Source organism: Bombus bifarius, unplaced genomic scaffold (genome assembly GCF_011952205.1).
Source record: "Bombus bifarius isolate JDL3187 unplaced genomic scaffold, Bbif_JDL3187 scf7180000007966, whole genome shotgun sequence".
Lineage (NCBI taxonomy): Eukaryota > Metazoa > Arthropoda > Insecta > Hymenoptera > Apidae > Bombus > Bombus bifarius.
In genome coordinates, this window is record NW_022884352.1 from 218468 (window position 1) to 231510 (window position 13043).

Below are 13043 nucleotides of genomic sequence, written 5' to 3' on the forward strand. Positions count from 1 at the left end.
GTTCGAGGGACGGACAATGGCGTTTTGTCTACGGGGACGACGGACTTTGTCGAACAATGTGCGGACGGAAAGGAGCGAACCAGAAGACGTTGTCACTCCGCGCGGAACGATGAAAAATGTTTAACGAGCTTTTTATTGGATCTACGTCGTGAGAAATCCCTCGATACCAAAGTCAGTTCGAGAGGAGATTTTGTATCTTGGAAATCATAGATAGACTCACCTAGTCCCGCGTGTCCGAAACAGAAGAGGCAGCCGTCCGTTCCGTTGATAACCGCGTGGATGACGTCCGTCAGGGCACTCGAGCAGATCTCCGTCTGAAACAAATGTAAGAAACGTCAAACAAAGACAAAAAGCAAAGCCATGCAAAAAGTTACGTTAAAATTATTCATAATACCGAAGGAAAAAGAAAATTCCATTTTTCCTCAAATTAACGTTCCAAGTTTGAAAGAGTGTTTTCGTTTTATTTGCATGACGATAATTGATATCAATTTGATTATCCAAAGTTAGCTTCGAGCTAGGTTATTTAATAACGACAGGCGAGGCACTTTCAAGCACGATGGACGCGATTTTAATTGTTCCTCGTCGTGATGGAGGTCCGCTATCGTCTTCCTCTCCTTTCGTCGGACGAGACACCAACCAGGTCTTTCGAGGGTAACGACGAAGCTTAACTTAAAGTGCTTAAGAAACCGTTTGCGGGACGGTTTAATAAACGGGACGAGCGTTACGTCCGCTGAGCGAAGACGGTGCTTCTAGAGAGACGAGGACGCGAGGATTACGGGAGGAGCGGCTTTGTTTGCTTTTAATATATTCATAGACTGGGAAAGTCTTTTCCGGCGCCGAGAAAGAGCGCGTCAACGGCCAGATTTTTAGCTCGCGTTCCATCTTTCGCCAGACTGCGTCCGTTTCTCGTTACATAGATTTGCGAGCGGTCGTGAGATCATCTCGGTGCTGCTAGCGAGACTAGCGGAGGGTCCTTACCAACAAAAAAAAAAAAAAAAAAAAAAGAGAAAAGGAGAGAAAAATGGGAAAAGAGGCTACGAATCTATGAAGGGTCTCTCGACCCAGGCGTTTCGCGAATTTCCTGCGGAAGCAACCGGGAATTTCCTTCGAGCCTGCACTCGATTCGTCCTGACCGATCGATATAGACATCGACCATCTTCTCTTTTACTCTCGCAAGGGTTAGTAAACGTTTCGCGACCAGAAAGGGTGGTCAGAGAGAGAGAGAGAGAGAGAGAGAGAGAGAGAGAGAGAGAGAGTGGAACGGGACAAAAAGTAGGAAGGATGTGAGCAAGAGAGAAAACGAAGGGAAGGGGAGCAGGTTGCTGGGAATATCGAGAGGAAGATGAGAACGTGTCGATACCTCGACCAAACAAGATTGAAATCTTCGTGGACGAGAATCGGATGAATCTCGAGGCCCGAGATGGAACAGGGGGAGATGAAAGCTCGGTGGCGAGAGCAGAGTTTGAGCGAGCGAAGAAAGAAGAGAGAAAGAGAAGGTAAGAAGGAGAATGGTAGAGATAGTTTTGCAAGGGGACAACGCGAGAGGAGAACTGCACGGAAGATGGAGCGAGCGATTTGGATAGAGGAAACCCTTCAGGCTGCGTTTTTTCCTGCCTCTGCTCTAAAGGAAACGGAAATAAGAAGTCCAGTCCCTCCTCCAATATGGTAATTCCAATCTGTCGTTGCTCGTTTCAAAGTACGCCCGTTCTAAAAAGAACGAATCTCCTCGATACTCGTCGATTGCAAGCGCGACGGGAAAACGATTCCGATCGATGGAAACGAGATCCACGACTTATCCGCTTCAAAATCGCGAGAACCATTCGCCTATCTAAAAAAGACGATAACGCGAAAGCGTCGAAATCCTCGACGAGATTAATGGAGAGGGGAAGAAGAAGTGGAAAGAGGCGAAGAAGAGGTCTGCGGGACAACAAGGACATTCATAATTATAACGGGATCATCCCAGGGGGATGTAACGCAAAGCAAACATATTTCGCGGCTACCTGCACCCTCGAGAGATCCGCCACTCTCTCTCTCTCTCCCTACGCGCCTCGGCTGCCTAGCGGAACCGACGGCATCACAGTTAATGAAATACGTGACCGAAGCCTCCGTCATAATCTCAAACACTTGATTCCGCGATCCCGCACGGAATTGAGAGGAACGAAGGGTTGGCCCGACGTTGTACCGCGTGGAAAACATCCCCTCCGCGGCCGTTACTCGTACGCTTGATAATGCGTTGAATTTCAATCCTTTCTCGATGCTACGTCACTCGCTCGTTCTACTCGTCATGAACACCGAGGCATTGCAGAAGAATTTATTAATCGGTTAAACTTCAAATATACACGTTTAAAGAAAATATCCTGTAATTACAATCGCAAACTCGTCGTTACGTAGCTCTTTGCCAGCCATCTCTGAAACGTCTTGCCATCGAGGATCCTTTCCTCGGAGACTTTTAAAGCTTACGACGATCCCAGCCACCCCGTAAAAAATTCCCATGAAAATGTCCCATCCACGGAAAAAGCAGGCGAGCTTTACCGTCTACCCAGGGAACGCTTAAGAAAACGAACTGAAATTTGTACAAGAAACGTTACCAACAACTCCGCGACAAGAATTTTCTCTTTCTTAAAGAAGCTTCCCCTTCCGAGGTGGATACCAGGACCAGCGATTGAAAGAAATCGAGCAAGAAGCCGAGCGTCTCTATCGCGAAGAGGACGAAGCGAACATTAATTTCGGCGAGTGTAAATTAAAAGGGAGTAGAAGGCATCATGGTGTGACTTACAAGCGACGTTAGCCAGTGTCGTGGTGGCCTGCGTCGCGTCTATTCCACTTGCAGGACGCGTTCTAGTAACGCAATATTGGTGCTGCCGCGTGGAATACCAATGAAACCGGGAAGGGTCGAAAGGGGAGAAGAAAGGGGGTCGTCGATGCTCGTGGTCCAAGACAGACTTCTTCTTCGCCGAGGAGCAACTTCCAGTTACGCTCCTCTTTCCTTCGTTCCCATTCCTTTCCCTTCTTGCTGTTTGTTCCTCTCTTTCTCTCCAAATTCACCCTTCTTGGCGAAATGTAAAACTCGTGTAAGAAAGTTCGAAAAGACGCTACGGGAAAAAGGAGTTCCGTTTGCAATGGGGTGTCGCCGTGAAGAAACGCGGGACCCTTTTAATGGCTGGAAATAATCGAATGACCCCCCCTCCGCGAATCTCTTAATTCGCAAGTTTCCAGATGCCTCGAACGCCGTTAGTGTGTCGGGGTGAACGAAACAGGTGTCGCAGCCGCTTCCATTTTCTTAAACCCTGGCACTTTCGTGGATTCGTTAGAGTTTCTTTTAAAACGCGTGGCCGATTCGTCGAACTTGGTTTACTCTTGTCGAGAGTATCGAACCTAGGATCTTACGAAAGCTTTTTTTGCATTTAACGAAGAAAGTATACGAAACGAGCGGAAACGCGTTGTAATTCGTATGAGATGAAGTTTGTCGATACGGTCATTGGCATAGACATTGATGAAGTTAGTTTACGTAGCGGAAAATCGCGTTGAATCAGCGTATGATGTAGCTGCCAACGATGTCCCTAGCATAACATCCGTCAGTGCAATTACTATCGGTTAATTGTGTGAACGTTACGAAAATCACGTTTGTTGATTGCGTCGCCATGTCGATGAAAACTGGCCATCTAGATAGTTACAGACCATAGAAAAGATACTTGAAACAATAATTCTAACAATTGCAAAACAGATGAGATAACATGAAAATGTGTCAAATATAATTGCAAAATCAAAGAAAAAGCGAAGTTTCTACGAAAACCTGAATTTGCTCGAAAGATACGATCTTCCTAGAGTGTACGGGATGTCTAGAATTTACGTGTGTTATAGATAGAATGAAACGTAACTACGAAATTACGTATACAATTACGTGATACCGTATACTCGAATCATACGCGATCGGCTGACACTCGGCCGATTTTACGATCTCTGTATATTGTAGAGACCATTACCTGCACCATTCGAGGAAAGTAGGCGGTTTACCATTTGCATGTAGACGCAGCTGGCGCGTGCAACATCGCTGGATCGTTCGATGAAAACCATATCAAAAACAAACAGACCCGAGAGGGTAGTTTTCGCTCTCGTTTCGTCGTGTCTACGAGCGACGATGCGTGCGCCGATCGTGCATGTACGCGCGGAACGCTCGCGCTCGTTCACGAGCCGATAATTCCGAAAATTGCGTCGCCATATGCGTGACATCCGGTTTTTGTTCACCGCACCGTGGTTCGTTCGGCGACTTACTCGCTTATAAATAAATTCCGATTCGATCGAGCTGGCCGATCGTCGCCGGAAATATTCGACGCGGATCGATTCACCGATATGCTCGACACTCTCGTGGAATATTGGACGTTCCAGCGATCAAAGTGCGTTCACGAGTGACAACTATTTCAGCAACATCGCGAGGAATCGCTCGTACGAGAGAGATCGAGAGAGCGCGCTCGCGACGATGATCGGTTCTTGCTGCCCTTTCCTTCTAAAGTATAGCAGCTCAACACGGTATTTTCAACTCGTCGACTTCGTCGAGATATTCCGCGTGACGCGTTAACCCCCGGGATAACGACCAAAGAACTTTTTATCCGACGCGTATTCGAAGCGTCGCGGTAAGGCCGATCACGAGTTTGTCAAAGCGGAAACGTGGAAGGGAGGGTGCGAGCAGATATGGAGACGCGCGAGCGACCTCGGTAGTCGGTGAAATATGTCGCGATTTACACGGGAGATTGGCGTCATTGACGCCTGAAAAGTGAGCGAGACAGCAGGCTCGCGTCAGCTTGTTCGAAAAGCAACCACGCTACCCCAACAGCGAGGCGTGTGCGGTGACTGGTGGGATCAAAAAAGCATTCGGAAAATCCAACGCTCGGTTTGACCGATGCAGAATCGAAATCGTTAGTAACCCTATCCGCGTTTCGTTTCCAGTTCTCTTCCGGCCCCGCTAGCCGGCCTAGCTCGTTCTCCTCTTCTCACCGCGAGTTTCCGAACCGCTTGGAACAGTAATTGTTAAAAATAATTAACAGAGTTTCGTCGGGACTGTTTGAAAAATCGTTCCGTATAAACAGGGAAAAATTACTTTTTTCCTAACGATTTCGAGATGGAAGAACGCACGAACGAAACCACGAATCGGGCAGCACGTAGCTGACCGAAATCCACGATCTCCGGGAGAGTGACGTCTCGCTTTTGGGACGGCTGACGCGTGTCAGACACCTGCCAAACTTCATCAGGGGTTTCGGAAAGCCAGCTCGTGGCCCGAATTAATCTTACTGTAATATGGAAATGCATCGTTCGGACAGACTATGCGAAGATCCGGTCGGACGGATCCGGACACGAGGCAGAACAAGGAATATAGATGCGGCCAATTGGGGTGGATCCGTTCCACGGGCCCGTATGATTGGTTTACAGATTAGCATGACTCTACCGTTAGAACGTCGCTATCAACCCCTATTCGAGGGCTGCTTATTCATTCACTCCCGGACAGGATCCGGGATCGACTAGGTTTTTCTAACGTTGTCCAAGTGCGCATCGATTACACGGCGATACGTTTTCAAAGAGGGACACGAGACAGACAGAATGCCTGATCAACGCACGGGTGCAACATAGTGGCTGTTGCGAGTGTAGGAATAATGGCGAGTCTGACTATGACGCGGCCAACGAATTCTGATGAAACGCGATGCATTTGCTTTGTGGATCGATCAGCCGTATATAAAGAAAAAAAAAAATACAAAAAAAAAATAGAAAAAGAAAAAACCGATTAACCAAGAGGAAGCGCGCGGCACGAATTTATTGGTTCGTCGAGCGATTTATACGTTTGAAACGGTGGTGAAGCGTACGGTGTCATAAACGACGATAAATATACGAAATAACACTGCGTAGATTAAACTGCATTCGTTAAAAATACGCGCACTTTAGTCCCTATAATCCGAACTACGTTTATTCCCGTGGAAAGGTAAAAACACAGACGATCCATCCCCAGGAACGATTGAACCGCAAACCCTGCCCCGCTTTAATTTCGCGGCGAATAGGAGCAGGGTGGAGCATAATTTTTCGGTAATCTCCATAATCGAAACCAGGCGGCAAATTAGAGAGGAGCGGCGCAAAGGTATCGGCGGATTCTTTCCTCTTAATAAGAATTCGTCGGCCTTCGACTCGACGATTTAATAAGAATCCGGCGTCGATACGCTTCGAACGGCTAATCCCGTCTACGTGGAGCAGAGAGAATGGAAGGAGGACGCGCAACCGATCCATTTTCGTCGGGACACTCGGAAACCCACCGAGGAGAACGAGAAGCTACGTACCGTGAATTTCCAGGCGTTTCAGCGGGGCCCGTTCGATTAGCATTCGCTGGGAAATGAGCAATAGATCGAACCGTGCCGCGAGAGAAGGGAATACGCCGTTGCTTGTAGAGACGGAGAAAGTACGCAAGCGCGTACCAAACCGTACACACGCGCGTAATCCACAGCGTGACTATTAGTCGTAAGTCAATAATAAAGCCCTTGTCCTGCACCGACCATAATGGCTTCAGTGAATTATTCTGTCCAGGATGCATTGTCCTAGCAGATCGTCCGCGGGGATAGAATTGTCGGCGGCCAGCGGCAATATATGCAGTGTACACAAGCGTAAGATCTCGAACGGGAACGCGTCTAGCCCCGGCGTATTCACCTACGGAGCCCCGTAATTGAGATGGATGTTCAATTAATTTGGCCAGGTTTCATTTGCACACCGAACGGATCCGTGAGCATGCTCAGGGTCTAGCACACTTCGCGTCCTTTTCCTAGACGTTGTCGAGACACCTGAGATCGACAGCCTTTCGCTTCAGCCTCTGTTGACGGATAAGTATCCTGACCAAGCTTGTACGAGGTTTATTTCGCGCCTCGAAGATTATTCCGTCATCGGACGAGTGTGAGCTCGAGGATCGTCGAGAACGTGTATGGAGGCGGCTTTGTGTCACGGAAACCTGCGATCTGTTCGTTAATCGAATCGCGTCGTTGTTCCGTGTCGGTTATCCATGGTGGTAAAAAGTGAACCGTACGAAAGAAGAAGGATGGAATTTAAAATTTCAGCACCTACCCTCTATCCTCTAAGCAATTCCAAATGCAATTTTCTCGGAAAAATTACGCGGTGCAGAATGTTTGCATCGTGAATGTAACCGAATTCGGAAGTTTCGAGTATCGTACTTGGCAAATTGCCGGCTCCGTAAGCGGCACCACTCAAGTGTGTTCGGGTAACAACGCCTCAAACCAAGCCACGCAGCAGCACGGGCATCGAACAAATTGGAACTTCAAAGACATTTCCCTTCGTAGCATCGTGCTTTCTTTGGCGTCTTTTTCCTCGGTGCCAGTTCCGCGGAAATAAACTTACAGCGAGCGTGAAACTACTCCTGCGGTGGCAACCTGTACGTGTCTATTCTTCTTAGGTAATGGCCGCAACTCGCGAGAATGAATGGCTCTGACAGCGAAGGATATTACGAATTTATCGACGATTCCACGCTTAGTCCAAGTAATGCGGTTTTCTTTCGCGTTTCCTTGTAGCGATATCAGCCTGCCAAGAACTTTCCTCTCCCCTTTTTCCACGTTTCTTTCGCTTCGCGCAGACGGAAGTTCAACAACGTTCACTCCTTTAGAAAACTTTGAACCCGGGCTGACATTTACAGAACGCTACAGAGTATATGTCAAATTCGTGTCAAGCGACGATTCTTTTCCAGGCAAAATTACTTTTAAGATAAATACTGTACGAATTCGCAACGCATTAAAGAGTCTCTCTTGATCCGTGCAGAGCAGATTTCACGCGTTCCGGGTCCGTATGAAACGGCGCAGAGGTGCCATTAAACGACCAATGGCTTCTATCGACGATGTTAATTTACGACTGACCCATAATCAAGCTAGCGCGGTCTGTTTGCGCGTCATATTGGGACACATTTCCACACAGCGGTCGGGCATTCGCGGTTCACGTATTTGCGGACGCAGACAGCAAAGGTATCCGCTGGTCGAAGATTATCGGTCGACGGGAATTGCGGACGAGGCTGGATTACATTTCCCGTGTGTGTAATTCCAGCCGGCGAAATCCTCGTTTTTGAAGGCGGTCGCGTTGTCGACCAATTACAACACGCTAACGAGGTGCTTGTCAATCAACCAGGATACCAATCGAATTCGTTCGAACAGACCGAAGAAAAAAATCCACCTTTGCTGATTACGCCATACGAATACGAATACACTGGACTATACGTTTGAAATTGTTTAAAATCGTTTGAAATCTCGTTCTATCGGAAGACGCAAAGAGAATTATCTTAAACTACCATCGTCGACCAATCGCAACAGGCAATCGAAAAAGATGGAAGGGACGAGAGAGATACTAGTTGAAGATGAACCACTTTGGAGTCCGAATCGGTCGGTCCTGAAATATTCACACGGCCCCGTGCTCGTCGGCTGGTTGTCGAAAAGGACGAACCGTCCCCTAGGACGAGGGCACGCATTCTCTCTACAAGTTTTCTCCCCGTGACTCTCCCCCTTCGGCCACAATTCGACTTCGAGGTTTGGCCTCTGTCCGAAAGAACGCGCTCGTTCGGAGGAACACCGCCACGACGCACACGATGGACAACCGAAAGAATCAAAAGGAAAACAGGAAAGGGACGGAAAAAGAAGATAAAAAAGGGAAAGGCATAAAAGAGGGAACGAAGAGCCATTGTAACTTTGGATGACAATCGTCGCGACGTGGACATTTGATCGAATCAATCGATTGCTTTGCATGGTTCTTCTAAACAGTGGCGGATAGGGGTGTGAGTGGCGTCAAAGAGCCAGAGGAACGCGCCACAGGCGGGGAACGAAGGGCAGGCTAGTCCCTGGAGAGGACTGGCAGCAGCCACGGAGTGAGACAGAGAGGGTGCCGCGGAAGAGAAACCGAGAGAGATTCTCGGATGGCGAGGGGAGTCGCCGGGAAAACCGAGTAGCTCCGGGTTCATTTGAATCCGACGCTCGATAATGTCCCTGGAGAGCATCGAAATATCTCGGTGCACGTATATACACGTCCGGGCTACCCGGCATGCATGCATCCCGCGATATTATAACGCCCGCCGCGCTCCCCGATGACGTTCGCCGTGGCGATGTCGTTCATCAATGCCACGGCAATAAAATTCGCCGCGGTAAGCGTGCGAGGGATAGGAAAAAGGATCGATCTACCTCGTCGTCTTCGGCACTGCTCGACGGGAGACGCTGATCGATCTGATGCTGTTTTTCCATTTATCTGGAACCAGGATTGTCGAGAAATGGGGAAAACGTTGCGGAGGAAACGATGATTTACCAGTGCTCCGTGATTGGTAGGATTTTGTATGCGCTCAGGGATATCGTTTCACGAAAGAGGAAGACGAGAGGAGTGGGGATAAGGGAGAAAGCTCGCGGGTGAAAGGCAGCTTGAAACGCGCAAATTCGAAAATAATCACGATTATCGGAGTTAGATCGGATCTCCTCGCGCTTCCCGAAGAACGAGAAGTCACGAGCAAGAAGCAACGCCCGCCCGAGGGTTCGAGGGACGAAGAGAGATCGGCGAGGTTGAATTTTCCTGCCGGGAGGTGGAGTTTCGAGGTCGGGAAATTAGTTTAGTTATGCGCCCGGCAGGAACGTCTCCTGCGTCTCTAGGATGAGTGCGACTCGACGACGTACCACGTAGACGTTTCAACGTTCAGATTTCTCCGCGTCTCGCGCGCTTGCTCTCGCCCTTAATTTCCTCCAGAATTCCTCTCTTTCCATATTTATCTTCGCAACGTCGCTCGAAAGAGTCCGGTGCCAGTCCCCAACACGCGTGGAAAAACGATTCTTCCCGCTCGCGATAGAGGAAAGACCCCGTGCCATGGAATTCTACATTTTCTAAAGGAGTTCGAGAGGCAATCGAGGGGAACAGCACGATAAAAATCGCTGTTTCTGAATTATTGGGGACTCGCAAAGGGAATGGAAGAAAGGGGTAGTCGAATGGAAATCATCGAGTGTACCTGAGAGTCCTCCTCGGTAAATATCGCATCGAAGGCAAACATTTTCGGTGCTGCCACGGTCGGCCTTCGATCGTCCGCCGAAGAGGATTGTCCAGCCGTTGGGTCGACCAGCGTCACCTGTTTCTTCCTCTTGTCCGCGTTGAAAAAGCTACCGCCTTCTCCGGGTGACACTTTTAGCATAACTTTCACCTGCAAGCAAAAAAATCGAGCCGTTGCTTAAAACGATGTTCGCGATGAAAGAGAAGTTGTCGAATCTATTAATAGCGTTTATAGGATCGTTGATCCGTCGTAAACGTAGTAAAGAGTAGTTGGACAAAAATAGATCGTCCCTCTGTAGGAAAACGTCCAGCGGATCCGCTGAAATAGGTTAATGTTACGTAACGAATGAAATCTTCTTCCGGGCGAACAATAGCCTCATCAGAATTATCTGATGGACAGCTTCGGCCCGGAAAATAGACGTCGGGTCTAGAATTACGACGACCCACATTAACCGACCTGGTTCAATGAACCACCATGCTGCTTCTCTTGGCGTTTAAAGCAGTCTGGGAGAAACTAATACAACACCGGGTTGATGAACTTTGATAAGACCAGACGCGTAACGCTTCGTGCCACCGTTCGTAGGCTCGCTTCCGATATCGTCGATCTGATTCGAAGGTTTAAATGATCGACGTTGATTCGACGTCGGTTAGAGACGGTATCGATTTCAGACTTACGAGTGGCAAATTACATAGCTGTCTCGAGAGACTAATCTCACTTTGAACCACTCTATTCGAGTTTCGTGCTACGCCGCAATACTTGTTGGATAATTGTTACGTAACGCGACGGAAGTGTCCAGAAAGTGATACACTGCGTGCCGCATGAGAAAGAAACGTCCATCTTCGATCGAGTGTATCGTGACGAGACACTGAAAATGAAACAACAGCGGCGGGAAGTGGATGCATGGACGCGCTCATTAAAACTGCGTTCGTAGCTCGAAGATCGATGTTACATCGGTGATACAGCGGACAGGCGATGCTGCATCCGTTTGGTCGGCCGTTCAGGAAATTGCGTTTCGAGATTTCGTTCCGATTGCGGCGCACGTTCTATCTTTTGCATACGGAACGGCCTCGGTTCAGGACACCGAACTACATGGGAAATAGGTGCGCGTTTTCTTTCTCTGCTCGCCGTTCGTTTCTCAACTCCTCTGGATACCTTTTCCTTTTCCACGAACGCCGGACGTCTCAGTACGTAGTAGTTTACCGTGAGAAGACCGAGTGCTAGCGATCGAACGACCGGAAATAAAATAGTTCCTTTCCAGTCTTATTGAGAAAACTCTGCATATCGATTACCTCCTCCTCCTCCTATTCTTCTCGGTTCTTCCTTTTTTTCCTTTTCATCTCCCGTTTTGCATGTTACTCGCGCGATTCACTTTGTCTTCCTGTCTCCTTGCCTCCCTCTTCCATTCCCTTCTTCCCTTTGACCCACGTGCACATATATCTCGTAACGAGGCTGATTTTGGTGCTGGATATCTGTTCCGCACGAACGACTCCAGGAATCGTGTTCTCGAGCCGCCAACGCGGATACATTTCTGTTCTCCTTCCATCCTGTTTGTCCGTCGTGTGCAAGAATGGCCCACGTGAACGGTGAATTTCTCTTGCCGGACCTTTTTCGCATCCGTCGATAAAACACCAAGAGAATTCCAGCTAAATCGGCGCTCGCTCCAACGATCGGGAAAACTTTAAAGGGACCGAAGTTAGCCGCCACCGATTCGCCGCGTCCTCTCTACACGGGACACACGCGAAATTTACACGAATTAATTGGTCCCGTGGACCATCGGTCTAAATACTTCCGAAAACAACTTTTGACCTCTCCGTAGCCACCACGAAAACTACTCGAATAACATTTTCCGAACAAAAAGTCGGAATGTAAATGTAAATGCACCGGACCAAGAGCAACGCTGTCCGTTGCTAACACGACATCTCAAATTGCAGCCACGATTCTTTGTTGGATAATCAAAGACAACGCGACGCTACACTCGCATAAATACTAATAAATAGTGTCTTCGTCCGACGTCCTCGTACGTCTTCACAATTTACTCCATTGTAGTCTTCAATCTTACCCTAATGATCCCTGCTGGGCCGTGCCTAGGCACGCTGCCAACTTGTCCGTTTCTATTCACCGATTCTCTAAATTTCACGGCTCCCTGCCACTATCGCTATAACTCTTGCCTTTATCTCGCATCCACTGCCTTCCAAGGCCGGTGCAACAACCTTCGCCCCTTTGTTCGAGTTTTCTGCTCGGTCGCCACGGATTACCCGCGTAAATCGTATGCTGATTAAAGTTGACGCCGCGGTTCGCGATTCTCGGTGTTCCACGCTGTTTCTTTGCAACGTACACGTGGGTGCAATAAAGAAGATATCATCGTGATTGTCTCTATCGGCGAGGTCGGAGGGTGGCCGGTTCCGTTCGGTGGTCGCAGGCGTTGATTCGATGCAGTTTCTCGCTTTTAACCGAGGCCCGCGACGCTGCCGCCGGAAACGGGCCCGAGCCGGAAGGTCGCCGTTAATTTCTCAACGTCCAAACGGGAATGAGTCGCGGCCAGCCTCATACACCGGCTACGCTGTCGTTTTCCGGACGGACGTTAAAGTATAGGAATGTTTTATGGCAGCAGCGAGCATTATCCGCCAATTTACGATCTTGCTCTTGTCGCGCAATCGTGACATTTCCTCTGAACTTCGGTGCAAATTCGCGTTTTGCTGTCTCGCGAGTCTCTCGTGTCTGGCGACATCATTTCACAGCGTTCGATCGTTTGTCACGTCAAAAGAAATCACTCGAGTGTCGCGATCGGGTCTCTTGAAACGCATCGATAGCGTATTCTTCTTTGGTCAAGGATCATCGAACACACAGCTTCGATGACGAACAGACAGACCATGAGAGATTCTCCGGTTCTCCGTGAAACGTGCATTGTAGGTTGATTCGGAAAAGAACGAGTCACGAAAATGCTCGAGGTCGCCTGTGTAGTTGACGCGTAAAAGACTCGAAACAATTCTTAGGTACACGCGGA

General features: G+C 48.7%; 1 protein-coding gene across 5 annotated transcripts in view; it reads right to left on the reverse strand.

Moving 5' to 3' along the window:
* LOC117204671 overlaps window positions 1-13043 on the reverse strand; it is a 258060-nt gene that overhangs the window by 20933 nt on the left and 224084 nt on the right. For all 5 annotated transcript variants that reach the window (XR_004487117.1, XM_033442289.1, XM_033442303.1 and 2 more), the window contains 2 exons: window positions 10001-10189; window positions 221-314 (listed from right to left, as the gene is read on the reverse strand). Coding sequence is in view for 4 of the 5 variants with exons in the window: in XM_033442289.1 (XP_033298180.1) it covers window positions 221-314; window positions 10001-10189 (283 nt within the window). In the remaining variant the exon portion in view is untranslated. The remainder of the gene's footprint in view (window positions 1-220; window positions 315-10000; window positions 10190-13043) is intronic.